This window comes from Apis mellifera, linkage group LG1 (genome assembly GCF_003254395.2).
Source record: "Apis mellifera strain DH4 linkage group LG1, Amel_HAv3.1, whole genome shotgun sequence".
NCBI classification, from domain to species: domain Eukaryota; kingdom Metazoa; phylum Arthropoda; class Insecta; order Hymenoptera; family Apidae; genus Apis; species Apis mellifera.
This window is the reverse complement of record NC_037638.1, coordinates 15,616,895-15,634,462: the sequence shown is the minus strand read 5'-3', so window position 1 is coordinate 15,634,462 and position 17,568 is coordinate 15,616,895. Positions and strand designations below refer to the sequence as shown.

The following is a 17,568-nucleotide window of genomic DNA, read 5'->3' as shown; positions in this document are numbered from 1 at the left end:
TAGAAATCTCAGTTTTCATTTAATCTGGTCTTTGCGAATAGCTATACAATAGCAATATGTTATCAGTAGTGTTCATTCTTTCCGTTCTTTGTTTTCAGATTCGTTAAACTTATCAGTAATAGGTATTGATAGACAATTGTTATCTAACAATAAGGAAAAGTATATGTTTATACGTTAATCGATCATCAAAATGGCGATTGCAAAAGTGGTGTTTCGCAATAGATCGTAACAAATTTACTTTAACACACTGCGAAAAAAATAATTTTAAGTGAATCATGTGTTCATTTTTATCTTTAAAAATGATATAATTACTTTCGTACTATTTAAAAATCAGATTTTTATTTTAATTATATTGTCATTAAAATATATTAATAATTAATATGAAGCACTGCGTTAAAAATATTCCAACGAAATTATCATATTTGTCATATGGAAGCCATTTTGCACAAAATTGAAATATTCAGTACTTTGAAATATTAATATAATATTAATTTTATTTTAATATATAAAAAAAATATTACAGATTTTATCTTTTTTTATCATCAAATATTATATCATTAATTATTTAAATATTAAAAATTATATTTTGATTTATTTTATATTAAATTTAAATATATGTATATATAAAGATTAGCAAAGAAGCACAGCAGCGCCTCTATCGATTTCAATATTCAATAATGTTGAAAATGAATTTTCTTTTTTTTATATAATTAATATTTTTTTAAATATTGACTTTTATTTTAATTAAAATATAATTAGTCCTTTTGTTATTGATTTGCATTAAATTTGTGTCTCTTGTTTTTTTCTATTTTTCCTTTTTTATTCTTTTATTCCTTTATTTTTCTGTCTTACTCAAAGCAAATATATTGTCCATCTCTGTTTTAGTATATATAGTGACTTGGTGGAGCGCTTCAGTAGCTATAAAAAGGATTGCCTTCGTTATAATACGCATTAGCTGTTGAACATTGTGACGAATGGGTGCTATTATATATTGTTTGTTAATTAATAAAACAAGATAAATATAAAACAAAATAGAGTAACAATATTGCAATTCTAATTGTAAATTAGAAGTGGTATGACACGTTTATTGTGTTCTTACACCACAAATTCGAAGTAACATAACCAAAAATATACGAACTGAAAACATATATATTGTGTGTCGTTGTGTAATCGTGTTTATCAGTAGTGGCGGTAAAAGTGATTATTCCATTTCGTCAGTGATTATACAAATTCTTCTAAAATTCAAAATATTTTCATTAAAAATATAGAAAAAACAGAATTACAAAAATACAAAAAGACGAATTTTTTTTTTCTGGCAATATTTTAAGAACTTTATTTTGTTTTTCTATCATTATTTCGGTGGTATGAAATATTATAACGAAAAATACGAATTAAATAAGCGAAAAGAGTTATACAGTGAAAAAAGAAAATCAAAATAAAAGAAAAAAACGCAAGAAACAGTGAGATCTTCTAAGAGTGAAATACATAAACAATCATCCTGATATTTATCATTGACAGTTCTTATCCCCCGCATTGCGGCGGAAAATAGCAGAAGGCTTGATTTGATCGACAAGATCGACGACGGTAGTAGAGGCGGCGACCTCCTGATTTGTAGCGTCCGTACTCAGTCCTCAGTGTAGGCTAGTCGGGCGCTTGGTAGTCGTTGTCTCGACAAAATCTTGTAGTTATTTTCTTGATAAATTTTCTTCTCAAAGAAATTTCATTGTTTGAAAGATTTTATATTCATTAGTGTTATTTATTGACTATTAATCAGTGTAAAAATATAATTATTTTCTTAAAAGTATTATTGAGAGAGGTTATTTTTGAATAAACAAACTATAAAGAAAATTTATTGTGATTTGTTTGTTACATTTCGTTTACAACGATTTTGAATCAAGTAATTAAGACAGAACTAAAGAATTAAAAAGATCAATAAAATTTAAAGAATTTTGACAAACGAAATATTTGATTCACGACATAAACATGGCGGCAAACATGTGTATACAACAGAATTGTACCGACTCGACCGGATTTCTGTATGAAATGATTACACAAGAAATGTGGATACCATGGCAAACTACAGTAGAATATTTCGATTATACATGGTTGTTTTCTTTACTTGGAAGTACTATGATTGGATTAACTGGTATTTTTCCACTTTTGGTCATCCCCATAGAAGAAGGTGCTGATATAAAAACTGGAGGTAATATAATCAATATATTTTTTTTATTAATACCTAAAGATTCTCTTTTCCTTCGTTGTCATGTTATTTTCTTTAGTCAGCATGAGCCTACAATGATTCACATGGAATCATAGTGTTTTTCTACTACGGGGGATTCTGACAATCGCTAAGGGAGGTTATGTGTACATTTAAATGCGCACGCGGGAAATAGCTTCACATAGGTTAGTACAGATGATCTGTACCAATGAGTTGATTTTGTTACTTACGATATATCTATGATTAATGGGAGTTGCTTCTTTGATTTTTAAAAATTTTAAATACAAATGTCTTTAAAAAAATTTGCAAATAGCATATGCGTCTGGATTTATGCAATATAAATAAAGTTTTACAATAAAAAACTTCGATATTAATTAATTTAATTTTATAATTAAATCTAATCATATCTTATTTGTTGATAGATTAAATTATTAATAATTTATTTATTTAATTAATCAAGTTAATACTTTATTAATGATATTTTATAAAATTATTTTTTAATTTTTCCTGAATTGCAATAAAAAGATAAAAAAATATATATATATGTGCATCTAGTATCTTAAATAGTATGCATTGATAATTAATTATCACATGAGACTATATGTTTCTTTATGATAAATATAAAATAAGGCCTAAAAAATGAATAAATACTTATCTTTATACGTTAATTAATTTTTCTTTTCTTGTTAAATATAATTTCATGTAATTTAATTATTTAATGCTATTATTTGCAAATATTTGATAAGAACATGAATTGCATTCGAGATATAAAAGATAAACAAATATTTTTAATATGAATATTCATACAGAAATTGTAAAATTACAAATAATTTTACAATTTTTTTAATACTTTTTGACATATCCAATTATTTTAAGTGAAATGATTTTAAAAATAATAAACAAACGATAAATTCTTAAAAACATCATAATATTGTATTTCAATATTTTAAAACATTATTTATATTTTTAACAAATATAAACATAAATATAACATTGATCTAATTATCAATGTATCAATGTGTCAATGTATCAATGTGATTATTGTATATAGAAAATCATTTCGCGTAATTTAATTGAAAATTATATCGATCGAAATAAATCGAATTCGAAAAAGAAGAAAAATAGTTACAATCAAAATATATTTTTATTTTTATACTATTTTTTGTCAACTTTTATGAAATTATTTTTTAAAATATACAAAGATAATTGTTTTGTTTTGTCTGTTTCTAAAGAAAAATATGTGAATTTTTGGAAGTTAACATTGGCACGTTATCTCAAATAGCGTTTGCTTATATTTTCTTTTTTTTTTTTTTTTTTTTTTATTTAGAAAAAATCATATAATTTTGATATACACGAAATTTTCTTATAATAATAGTAGACGAGATAAAAATAATGATGTATTATTACATTAGTTCTTTTGAATGTTCAAAATAAATCGTTCAATCACAAGAAAAGATATGCTGCGCATATTATTTGCTATGTCGCTTCGTATTTCGTCTTCTCCGAAACGTAATTTTTCTACGAAATAGATATACATATTTATTAATCAAAATATTTCTATTTGTTTTAATTGTATCAATGAAAAATGAAAAATGTTTTCAAGAACTGTTTTTCTTCTTAATTTTTAAATCATTTTAAATTTTAAAGAGATTACTTGTCTTAGATTATTTCGTTCTAACATTTGAAAATTAATTGTAATCTTTACAACAAACGATAAGTTGTTCAATCAACATTCATATTTATAATTTTGTTTAATTGTAACATGATATAAGATAAAATTTCGAAAAAATGCAAGCACAATAGAGATAATATTCATTGCATTCTTATGTATGAAATGTATTAATAGAATCCATGGTCTGTGTTGTGCGAAGTTGCTTGTTCCACGCCAATGCAAGCAGGTAAGGTCGTAAAACTTGCATCTAAGTACGCATATTTCAACAATGAAATTATAAAAAAACCTGTTTTTAAATGTAATTTTTTTTACATATTTATACACATCATTTTTTAAGGCGAGAAAGATAAGAATAGAAAAAATATGAACTTTCTTTAATTTAATATTTTTCTTTTTTACTTTTTAATTTATTTTTAACTTTTTAATTTTTAAATATAAAAGATTATTTTAAAATGATTAAGTTGTGAAATCTCTCTTCCGAGTATTATTATTTTATTTTCAATAAGAGAAAGAGAAAGAATAGGATGGAAAGAGAGAAATCTTGTTTTTAAATTCTCGAAAAATCGGCTAAAGGCGTGTTTCGAATTAAAATGTCGAATTGTGGCATAAATAATAACATGAGTAATAACACTTGAATCGTGTGAACGAGAAATGTATAGAGTTTACGTGTGTAAATAACGCTATGGCACATAATATAATACGAAGGTCATGGAACCTGTTAGCACAGTGGAGAATACGAATGAATTTTCCAATTCCTTTGTGAGACACACATATATATATATATGTATATATGTATACGAATGCGTATAACATTGTTTTAATCAGTAAGAAGAATTCAAGGACACGTAGTAGTTAATGCATATGTCTTTCAAATAATTCTAATGTTTCTTCTTTTTGAACATTATGTTGAAATTAGTTGAAATTATATGTTGAAATTAGAAAGTATGTCAACTAAATATTAACACAGTTTTATTCATTATTCTTTCATACTTTTTCCAAATGTATTTCTTCTTTGCATAAAGATATCATCATTGAATTATTCCTATAGGCAAGTTTGAAAATTTTTCTATCGTCTCAGTTCGTTAACTTCTCTTTTAGAATAGGCTTGTTGGCCTTCACACGCGTGCACATATATGCGCGTCTATTCATTTCTCTATCGAAACTAGTTACATAAGATTCCAAAGGACCCTTGGGTTACGAAGGGTATCCCAGAATCTCTCATTGGAGAAGGAACGAAGCATCTGTTGCAGCTGGCTTTCACCAACACCTTTGATTACACCTGGACGCAAAGGAGGGAAACTGTGAAAATAAATCGATACGCTACTGCGCATTCGCTACATATTTTTCCAATGAAAACTCCTAAATGATATTCTTGAAGTAATTTTTACTTTTATTCTTTCATCAATAGTTCTTTAACGTGACACGATTCCCAGATAAAATTTACGTGTGTAAAATAATCGATAATTGTTGAATTATTTAAAGTAAGTAGTTTAAATTATAAACTAGTAGTAGAATTGAATTTATTTACCAGTTTCTAGTAATATTTGTTTATTAATTTTTTAAATCTTAATGAATTTTTTTTCTTCTTTCTTAATATTTCTTTTTTAATATTTCATTGTGACATATAAATTATATATTTGCTTATTGATCAATTTAATCGTTACATATGGTCACCAGAATTTGCGAAGAGTTATTTATATTTTTCTTTTTTGTTTTATCAAATATATAACAAAGATTAAGAAAAGCGTCTTATTTATATTACGAAAATGTAAATAATGCAAAATTCTGTAAACCAATTTTCTACTATTCGATCGGACTACATTCTCGTTTACATGTATCTTCTCGATCCTTCGATTTTATATATCTTGTATAGCCTTTCTACTACACGGATCCTGTTACAGAAACAATTCTTTATATTGCCATTGGTCATTATTTTAATTTTATCAATTACTGTAAATCGTTTACAAAAATGATTTTAAAAAATTCATTATTTTGATCTTGTTAGTAAAAACAATTGAAATTTACGTAACAAAAAATTCAGTAACATTATCTATGCTAGCTTTCCATGTCGGCGATTAATTCATACAAGAATGAAAAGATTGTTAAGGACAAATCTGGAAATCATTGCACGGATGGCACACGAAACGACACTTCCCCCGTTTTAACCGAGGGAACGACTGTTCTGGAATGAATCTATTATCGAGCGGCTCTACCCACGAATTGCATTCACAGATGTGTCCTCCATTTCTTTTCGTTCGATCCGATCACGATCGCCCTTTAAATGACACATCGTCCTTCCAATGAATAATTTTGTTAGCTATAATGCTTAATTTCTTTAAATGCTTTCGATACACCGTTCGATCGATCTTCCTATTTTAGAAGTACGCGAATATATTACGTTCCTAATATATATATATATATATATACATATTTTACACGTGTACGTGTTCAAACGACGCCAAGATGAATTCCTTTATTCAATATTTCAATATTTCTTAATTCAAAGCGAGAACGTGATTATCAAATTTATTTTTCCTTTATTTTCTTTATTTTCCCATTGACTTTAAAATACGTACGCACTTGTTATCTTGTTAGTCATTTTTATCGATGATAATTAAGAAATTGCGTTCTTAAACGATTCGTTGGACAATTAGAGTTGCAATTTAACGAGCGCTTTAATACTATTTCCAGACTCGTGGCCTGTTATCGTTTTTTTTTCTATACATTTATCACAATTATATTATTTTTAATATATGTATCAACTTGTTTATTCTTGTAGATTCTCTCGTATTATTCTCTCGAATAAAATAAATATTTGAATATTTATTTTAGTTATCAGCAATATTTGAATAACATTTATTTTATTATAATTATGCAAGGATAATTGCAGTAGATTTGTTATAATCGCCAGGTATTTTGTCACATTGTTCAGAGAACAATGTTATTAATATTAATAATCCTCGATCACGATTTTCCGTAATTTTAATGGAATGGTATTTTTTTTTTTTTTTTGAAATTAAAAATCGTGAAAAATCTGTCGTTTATCTTCCGTAATTATCGATGAAAAAATGATATATCCGATAAAAAATAAATAAGACACAATAAATAAGATTGATATTGTATTATTCGATACGGTATCAAATTAGTTGATAACTTTGAGCGATATTGTAATTCCAGCTACTATTCTCTACTATTATACTGAATTCTGTAAAATATCTATATATTGATTTTTTTCAATAGCATTTTTCACAGGATCATTTTAATCCCGCTTGGCTCAGTAAGATAATTGTTATTTATTCGTAAATATTAATTCTAATTATTGTAATTTTTTCTTTTCTGCACTTTCTGCTTCAAATTTAAATTAATATTTATATATTCATAAAATCACAATCGATATTTTAATTTATACAACTTCTCTAAATAAATATATACAGCGAGTAAGAAATTAAAACTTAACTTTGCAATGTTGTTTTTAGATTTCATCATAGAATTATTAAGAGTCAAACGATTCTAGGAATTCTTTATTGGAATAATAAATCGAGATACATACGCTTTGATGAATGATTTTGATTAGCGTGAAAGATATAAATAGAAGAATAGAAGTAAAAAATTTTTATTTGAGTTTTAATCGAATGAATACATTCCAATATTTATTAATATACATTATCGTATAACGAATTCCAAAATTCCGAATCGTAATGCGAATTTATCATTTCGACATACGTCAACTTATTTTTTTTTTTTTTCATTTCACATTTTATATTTCTTTTCTGGGTATTGTCTCTTACATATAAAACGTCTTTTTTTAATTACTCACAGAAGATCATCTTCTAGAAATAGAAGAAAATTATAAATAGAGGGGAAATAGAAATTGATATTTGCAGTTCGTGCTCTTTGATGTATTTTTTATCGAATGTTTAAAATTAGATTACTGTAGCTCAAGAAACTTATATTGCAGGGAATTTTGCAATCATGATCTTCTCGAATGCTATTTCAATATCGATTTCTTTATGATACTCGATTATGATAGAAAATTCTTATTCTTTAATCGCGTAAAATTAATGGTTAAAGTATTATTTTATCCTTTTATACACAATTTTTGAGTGAAAGTTTAAACTCTATTATAATATTATGCGAATTGCATAATCTAACCTGCGAAACGAGCTCACGTAACTCGACACCGTTAAAAGATTCAAGAGATCATGCCTATTCATATACAAGACGAAAAAGCAAATATTTTAATAATATTTGTTTTTTGAAGAAATTCCTTTTTTTATAACTAATTTTTTATCTAAAAATACGTGTATTTTTTTAAATATATTTTTTATTGTGAAATATCAAAGCAATGAATAAATAGCTTTTCTTTCAGAATCTTTCAAAATACGATTTTTCAAATCGAATCGTCTAAAAATTTATAATTTATTAATATTGATTTTATCTGATGATCTAGATGAATGAGAAATATTATATTTTTTTTTTTAGCTAAAATGACATTCGTTCAAAGTAAAAAAGCAAGCTTTCGTTCTTCTAATTTTATCTTTTTTTGATAAAAAACGTTTTTAAAGCAAAACTTGTAAAATTTTAAATTAATTCGTGCGATAGTTCTCGAAATATCTCGCTCATTGATTTTTTAAAAAGTACGACTCCGAGAAAATTTAAAATTTCAGATCAAAAGCTTGTTCCTCGAAGAATATTCTTAATTTCGTTAATTTTAAATTTGAGAAAAAAAATATTCGAACATCACGTTCAATATTTAAAAAAAAATGCAAATTCAATTGATTAGACATGACCTTTTAATTATCACCAATGTAAAATGGTTTTTCCATTATCGTGGTTGTGTGTCATCGTTGATTTTACTGTTTATAATTTATTGTTTTTGTCGTCGATTTGTAAAACTGGTGTCAACACTTTCACGATTTTAATCATAGCGATTAAAAATGTATTTCACGATTTTTTTTCTCGATCGTCGGGAAAATAACAAATATTTAATTTCATAACGAAGCGTCAATGTTAATTTTTAATGTTTAATTTTTTAAAGTATTGCTTATAAGACTTATATGCAAGACATATAAACATTTTAAAATCAAAGAGACGTAAAACTTATTGAATGTTATATCGATTATGAAATCAGCGCAAAGTTCACAATATTAATAAAAGAAATGTACATATATTTATTACATTATTCAAAAGTAGAGTTTGTATATCGTTAGAGAGAATGAGTCTGAACTCTTGAGATTATTTATACAACTTAGATAAAGAAAAAAATTGATATTGTTCTACTCCAATTAACTTTTAATCGTTTAGTCTTAATACGTGTTTAATAATGTTTATTAACATCTTAACACAATTTTCAATTTAAATTTTCAATTTGAATAATACAGATGTAGATATTACATATTATTTAGTGATTAAATAATAATTGGATTTTTAATAAATACGTAATTAGCAATAATAAAAAAAAGAAATTCCACAAGGAATCATTCGTTAAAGAGCTTAAATGACTCGAAACAAGCAGATGTATTTATCGTATATAAAATAATTAACATCATAATAATGTAGATTGTTCCTCCGCGGTGTAGAAAAATTAATTAAGAGTACATTGACCGTTATGAATACAGACTTGTCCGTTGTTATTATTATCCTCCTCCAGAAATTCTTTTCTCCTTACTTTCTCTTCCATTTCATTGCAACAAATATATAACTGCATATAAAGTTTTAAAGTAAAATCATCGAAATATGAATATTTTGCAAATATTTGATAAAAAAGTAGAGCATGGAAGAAAATTTAAAATTATCTTTCTTTTAAAGATCGAGACAATCGTGATTATCTTGTCTATTTTTCTCTCGTTCAATATTTAATAAAAATTACGTGATTAGACGATAGCGAGATTTTAAGATCGATAACTGTAATCCGTATTACATACAAGAATTCTATTCGAAATTACTTGAGATTAATCGTCGAGATAACATACTGTACACATAATATACTGTACACATAGTATAATAAAATTCGATTCGTCCTTTTTAGGAGCAAAGATAGCAAGTTTTACGTAATCGTCAACGTAATAAGATTGGATCGCGAATTACAGACAGAAAGGAAGACTCGAGTACAATCCGACACAATTTTTTCGACGCGCTTTCTACTAACACAAATACGGAATATATACGTACATATAATTGGTCAGTAAAACGAGATATCGTTTAATTAAACGAATGATATATCCTACGTTTATAGATAATGTTTAGATAAATTTCAATCGATATTTATGAGCTTTTCTCGGATCGGAAATTCAGATCAGCTTCATTTTTCCACGAAGGGATTAACAATATTTATTTTATAATCGCATGCTTTCTTGTTGAATTCGCTCTTCTTTCAATATCTTTTAAAGGAAAGGGAATAAGGATTAGGTTATTCGTTTCAAAAAGAATCAATGTTCCGTGTGTTTAACTCTTATCAGCTCTCCGCAGGAAAAATCACCCACGTTTTTCATACTTGCACGCATGAATGCGTGCGCGTGCGTACGCGTAGGACGAGGTCCAGAACAATTTTCTAGAACATCTTTAACGTGTTAAATTATAAACTTCCTACGCTTTTTAGTGCAGTGAAACATATAATCAATTTGCTCGTGTTTGATTCTATCTGCAATTTCATAAATTTTTACAGCACAAAATTCACAAAATGGATATTAATAATCCATTGCTCTATTTCTATTTAATTAAATTTCTCCAATTTATATTATCGATCATTTTTTTTTAAAGAATTTGATGATTATTTCTGTTACAGATAGCTCTGGTACGCTGAAAATATTACTGAGCTTTGCAGTTGGTGGTCTTCTGGGCGATATCTTTTTGCATTTGTTGCCAGAAGCATGGAAGACCGGGTCTCTGAACAAAGGTAATGAAAATGCTAAACGAGAATCGTTGAAAACAAGATTGTTGTATTTAAATAACGCGGATGGAAAGAATCGAGAGAAGCAAAGAGCCGGCAATAAATTATTATCAACTGGTAGCTCGTCCTTGTTTGCAATATCGTGGCATAGAATGGCAACGGAGGCGTTACGCGATTCATTGGAATATGAATCACATATGATAACGGACGAGTTAACTGCGATATCTACATGAACAAACTTTAAATTTCTTTTCAGACTTTAGAGAAGTTTAAAAATTGTTACGCACGATAATTGTTAAATAGCTATCACGTTTATTATTATTTCAAGATTTGAAGAAAATTGCATTGAACTGTGTATTCCTTTCAAGCTAAACAACCTTTCCGAATATCTCGTCAAATATGTTTCTTAGTCGTGATAAAAATTATGATGATCTCTTAGAAATTATGAACGTAAGAACTAACGTTTCTAAAGCTGTTTCTAATTTAAGAATACTTGACATGTTATTGACTAAACATTACGTAACGAATACAATAACTTATTGAACTATAAAGTGTGCAAAAGGTCACATGGTTATGTGAAAGATATCAAAAAGTTATACATCTTGAGTGAAGCGACTCGAAGAGATCTTCGTGCTTATTCGTGCGACAGTTAGAACCGAAGGACAAATGAGTTTCGAGAAAGACTTTGTGTATGCAAGAATGTTAAAGATTGAGAATGTCAAATGGATCAATCGATCGTCACAATATCTTCTTATTCATGAAGGAAACGTGACCAATCTCTCTTCCTCTCTCTCTCTCTCTCTATATCGTTAAAAAACGTCGTTCCAAGTGTGCAAGATACATTTCAGTTAACAGCTTTTATTATTTTTGCCTTGATAAGTTTTTCAACATTTATTATTGTTGTATTTTTCGATTTTATCGTGCACGACTCGTATTGAATACGTAACTATAATATGAATTTTCTTTTCAATCGGAAACTATATATCTAAATTGCAATAACACCATTTAAGCTTCAGGCTATAATTCATCATGTTAGATGCTCTATGCTAAGCGTGACTCGAGGCGATCCTTCACCTCCGTCGACTGCTTTGTGAACGGTTCAAACGATGTTCTGAAACCCTATTGTACTTCAGTTGCAGATTTCAATTGCCCAACTGCCCTCTCCTAAATTAAACTGGTTCATTCCTAATCCACCTACAATTTCTCACTCACTTTTGTCGTACTCTATTTTTATAGATGACCAGAATGCTCGTTCCGTTCCAGTTTAAAATTGTACATAGATCCGTGAATTATGCCTTTTCGATCACAATGTTATTTTTGTTTCAGCAACGGATCATCCGACTCCTGGTCTGTGGATACTAGGAGGGTTTTTGATATTCGTTATAGTGGAAAAGCTATTTGCCTTCGAGCAAGAAGTTGAAAGCGAAGATACTTCTGCGAATAATCTGGCCGATAAAATTAGTGATGAAAGTGAAAAGAAAATAGAGAATAACAATTGTATCAATTTGATCGAAAGTAACTCGAAGAATGGTTTCTCAAAACAATTTACCAATGACTTTTCTAAAATTATTAATGAGGTAATTTCTTTGATTCTAATAAAAATGATTGAAATCATCCACAAAATATGATATACTTATCTTGTATTATTATTATTAGGTACAGCCCTTCTTGGAAAAGAAGAACGGATACTCTCAATTGCCAAACGGTTACAAAGATGTACACAAGAATGGCTTTGTTAGCAATGGCATCAAGCCAATATTAATGTGTGACAAACTATCAAATACTCTGAAAGGTTTGCCATTAGACGAAGCAAAAGATTGTTTGAAGAAACTTGCAAAAACTAATGGTTTTTCGACTGATCTGTTAAAAGATTGCTCTAAGAAAGATAATCCAGACAACGTTGGAACTGACGATAAACAGACTGTTAAGAAGGAAAAGCCGAAACATATAACAGGCTACCTTAATTTGATAGCCAATATTATAGATAATTTTACTCATGGATTGGCCGTGGGTGGTTCTTTCCTTGTATCTTTTCGTTTAGGTGTTCTCACTACGTTTGCTATTCTCATACATGAGATTCCACACGAGATCGGCGATTTTGCGATTCTATTACGCAGTGGATTCAACAAATGGGATGCTGCGCGGGCGCAGCTTCTTACTGCTAGTGGTGGTATTTTTGGGGCCATGTCAGCCGTATTTTTTTCTGGTAGCGAAGTTGGTAAGTAGAGTCTCTTTAAAATTCTTCAAAAGCAACGATATGTATTCAATGTTTTTAATTGATTTTTTTTTTAGGAGCAAAAACGAATTGGATATTACCTTTCACTGCGGGTGGTTTTCTACATATCGGCATGGTGACCATTCTGCCTGAACTGCTTAAAGAAACTAGTCCTAAAGAATCTTTGAAACAATTAGTCGCATTAGTATTTGGTATTATCGTTATGGCAATTTTAACAATTCTCTGCGACTAATAAGTTATTTCTTTTTGCAATAGAGTTAGCAAACTTGTTGATGTATACTCGTCACGTATCGAGTATAATTTTTTTTTTTATTATATTAATGTCTCTTGATACGTGTACGAACAAATAATTCAAATTTGCCATAGAAAATTTTATCATGTAATTACTTATTGCTCAATCATGGTGCATCTACGCCGAAAAATGGTAGAGACGAGGAATGACGGTTAATGATTAACCAAATTCCTGTATAAATTACTCAATTTTTGTACTGAGTTTAGTTTTGAAACTTCATAATTATCTACGTATTCAGAACGCAGTTACTATTTTTATCTAATTGTTATGTTTAAATTGCTCTTTAGAAAACTTTTCTTTAGGAATTGCATTTCGTTTTCATGTCGATAATTTACATCTTCGAATATTGATCACAATAGTAATAATATTAGTTACAATAGTTTTATAATATTTTTTTTTTTTTAATAGTAAAAAATATTTAAAAAGAAATCTGAATTATTTTTATATTCTTTAATTGTTTATTAATAATTTGATATTATCAAATTATATTGTTATATCAAGAATTACTGTTATAAACTTGACATAGTTTATACGCGAATATACGTATGTTCCTCCGTAAACTATCGAAAACATGTTACATAAAACGTCATTCCGTTTCTATATCAACTTACTTTGCACTTAAACTTTGTTATTTAGGCGTTACTGTAAAACCAGTATTGACTTTCATGTTGTAAAACAGATCATCGTGTACATAATGTTTATGCTTCCTTGTTTACTGTTAAAAAAAAATCTTGAAATTCCAAAAAAATTTTGTAAATTACGCACAGAAAAATAAGTGTATTTTCGGATACATGTATCGATTTGTATACGATACGTGCATTCTAACAAATGTATATTTTATGTTCCTACAATGTATTGTAAATAATATATTGCATTCTCAATCATCTTATTATAAAAGCAACAAAAAAAAAAACATATTCTTAAAGATATATATATATATAAAAGTTTGTATATCAAATCAGAACAGAAACAATATGCAACAAATATTATGTAAAATCTGTAAAATTGGTATGTAGATATAGCGTCACTGTATTTAATAAAATTTGAGAAATTAAAGGCAAGTATATTTAGAGGAGTTCGCGAATTAGATCAGATATTGATCGAATCAAAGGAGATTCTATCTTATTCTCCGTAAGTTTATATATTATTTAAGGATTTTATATACCGAGCAAAATAAACGCAATCCTTGTACTTAAAGGATTATTCTTTCACAACGGTACACTTGATGATGAGTGTCTTTTTTAAGCACGTGTAAATAGAAATTCGGAACGTATGAAACTAGTTCAATCGGCGACTAGTTTAAACGATTCGGCAAGTATATTTTCTATAAACTATGACTACACGAGAGGAAATCGTTCATATGTAATCATTATTATTTGTAAATAAAGTATTTTATTCTATATAATATAATAATTTAATATACACAGATCTTGGAATTATTTTTATTTCTATACAATATAAAGATACACGGTACAAAATAATTTATTAAATAATCTTTTCCAAACACAATAAATATAACATTCTCAATTTATTAGATAAAGAACTCAAATATCTTAGCACTATATGTACAGGAAAAATTTCAAATTTGACTATATACACATACATTCATCTTATAATACATTATATTTGTATTCAACTTAAAACTATGTTACCAAATTTATATTTAGTAACGATTTTTGTAGAATATCCACTGATATTCTAAAAGTATCTATGCCAAAAGAATTTCGTTACACATAAAACTTTGTACAATTATAACTTCACGACGCAAAATAAATAATCATACTGTCTTTACACACATTTAATTTCATTTCTTTTTTGTATTTATAATTCGTCACGCGAATTTCCAGTTGTTTGAAGTTTATCCATTAATAAATTCAAGTTCTGATAGAAATTCAATAAATGCCGAATAATAGGAAGCAATTCATCTTTATTTTCTCTAAACCGATCAATACAAATAGGAGCAATTGTAATCATGCTATCAGAAATAGTTTCAAGAAATTCATAATTATCGGTTCTCAATTGATCACTATGTTCACCTTTAAAACTTTCTATCATTAAATTGCTCAAATGATTACAATATTCGTATGTTAATAATTTTTTTTCAATATCTGCAGTTGCATATGCTTTTATTTTTAATTGTTGATTAGCATCTGTAATTTCATTTAAATTCTGTCTCTCTATAATTAAATCATTAATTAATCTCATAACTTTTATTTGTACTTGCAACTGATCATCAATTAAAATTTTTCCAAATATTTCTACTCCTCCGTGATCAATCCACACTTTTTGTGCTGCTGGAAACTGTCTTATTAAAGCACTCAAAGCAAAGAGACATCTTGATTTTATTTCCATTTTATTATTTGTAGATAATATATGTAAAAGTTTTTGAACAAAATCATTTTCCAGAGCTTTTAATTGTACTTTAGGATTAGATTGAACAGCTGCACCCAAAAGTCTTAAAGCTTCGGCCTTTATTTCATTATTTGTTCCATTCAGACATGGAGATATAATTTTACTCATACTGTAATTAAAAAAATTATAAAAAAATCATCCAAATTTAATATTAAAAAAAAAAATTAATACATACCCTTGCATATCAGCAAAAACTTTAGCATTATCAATTTGATGAAGTAGATATTCTAAATTATATAAAATATCCAAAACTTCTTCTGTTTCTGCAGTTGTTAAAGTTCCCATGGTAATTGCATTTTTATGAACATGAAACTTTTGAAAATAGTTATTTAACAGTTCTGAATCAGTTGTAATATTTATTTCAAGCGCTTTAAATTCTTTTTTCAAAGTTTCATAATCTTTAAACTTTTTTTTTATTTGTTGTGTATGTTCATCCTAAAAATAATTTAGAAATATTATTTTTTATTGATTAAGTTATATATTGATTACAATTAAAAATAATTACATCTAGTTCTGGAATATTTTCTCCACTATCTTGTTTAATTTTTTTTAATCTAGCTTTCAATTCTTCAATTGGATGATGAAACAAATTAGATTTTTCCGTAGGATCTTTTTCTTCAAAAATTGCTTTTTCAGGATGTAATGTTAAAGAATTTATATTAGAACTATTCAAATTTTCACTTAAATCTTTTTCTTCAACATCTTCAGAATCCATTAATTTAGCTTCTGTTACTCCAGTTTGAAAATTATGTCGTACATGTAATCCTCCAGGTATTGGTGTACCTAGTGAATAATTTAAAAAAAAAAAATAATAATAAAATAATAAATTGGATTTTACATAAATACGTAATTAAAATGTCAAAACAAAATGACAAATTTATTTGCACCTTTAAATAAAATTTTATGTACGTTACTGCTCTATATAATTTATGACTTATCAAATTTTAGTATATTGTATATATTTTAAATAATAAAAGATATTACATTCTTGTAAAAATTGTTATAAAATTAATGAATTTAAAAGAAAAATGGTTTCTCTTTAAAAATCACGATTTATTTTCTTATAAAAAACCGCGATGTCAAATTTGACTGACGTGGTCTTAGGAAGAGCACACAATGAGTTGCGTAAAAAAGTAGTCCCAAAACGTACGTATAACGAAATTAAATGAATATTTACTTACCTTTTTTCACAGTTTGCCATTCTCGAGTTGGAACAAATGTTGTTTCATTTTTTTCAATGTCTCCAAAAATCGTTGGTAACAAAAGTAAACAAGTTAGAATAATCATATTGGCTTGCATTTTTATCAGTTCCTGTGATTGACCGAGGACTTCTCCCAAAATACAATTATGATTTTTCATAAAATTATCAAAAATCTCTTAGAGAATTTTCATTAACTATATTATAGAAATTATTTTATTTATATAAACTTTTTTCATCGTGCTATTATTCAATTTAAGTATAATTCACGTGTTGCGTCCGATATTTATGCAGTCAGTATGTCAATGTTAGTTTCATATCTTACCACCAGGGCTTACATAGACTAATAGTCGTTAAGTACAACGTTGCCAAATTTTTCATTTAAATCGTATTGTTATTCATTAATCTTCTTGAAATAATTTTTTAAAATTAATATATTTCATAAAAAAATATTTTTCTTTCATTTATTTTTTTATTTTATTTACTTTTTATATAAAAATATAAACAATTATAATATTTAAATTTTTCTATAATTTTCTTTTTTTAAGTAAATAAAATAAATAATTGCATTTTTTACTTGTTCTAAAAATTATAAAAATTATAAATTTTCTATTAAAAATTTAAAAATCAATAACTCTTTGAATAAATTAT

The 17,568-nt window shown here is 26.9% G+C and overlaps 2 protein-coding genes across 3 annotated transcripts; one reads left to right on the top strand and one right to left on the bottom strand.

Annotated features, from left to right (window-relative positions):
* The first annotated feature begins 937 nt into the window (after positions 1 to 937).
* LOC410710 (zinc transporter ZIP13 homolog) lies at positions 938 to 14,735 on the top strand. 2 transcript variants are annotated; one of them, XM_006570810.3, is made up of 5 exons: positions 938 to 2,203; positions 10,675 to 10,785; positions 12,106 to 12,356; positions 12,436 to 12,997; positions 13,072 to 14,735. In XM_006570810.3, exons 1-5 carry the CDS (start codon positions 1,984 to 1,986, stop codon positions 13,245 to 13,247), a joined length of 1,320 nt encoding a protein of 439 aa, XP_006570873.1. In that variant the 5' UTR covers positions 938 to 1,983; the 3' UTR covers positions 13,248 to 14,735. The 2 variants fall into 2 exon arrangements, with proteins under 2 accessions (XP_006570873.1, XP_016768829.1); XM_016913340.2 differs by lacking the exon at positions 938 to 2,203 and adding an exon at positions 4,092 to 4,116.
* Positions 14,430 to 17,252, bottom strand: LOC724587 (nucleotide exchange factor SIL1). Its single transcript, XM_001120484.5, has 4 exons — positions 16,901 to 17,252; positions 16,225 to 16,502; positions 15,895 to 16,154; positions 14,430 to 15,828 (listed from the first exon to the last, which is right to left on the bottom strand). The coding sequence occupies exons 1-4, from the start codon at positions 17,076 to 17,078 to the stop codon at positions 15,129 to 15,131; spliced, it is 1,416 nt and encodes a 471-aa protein (XP_001120484.2). The 5' UTR covers positions 17,079 to 17,252; the 3' UTR covers positions 14,430 to 15,128.
* Positions 17,253 to 17,568: the final 316 nt, after the last annotated feature.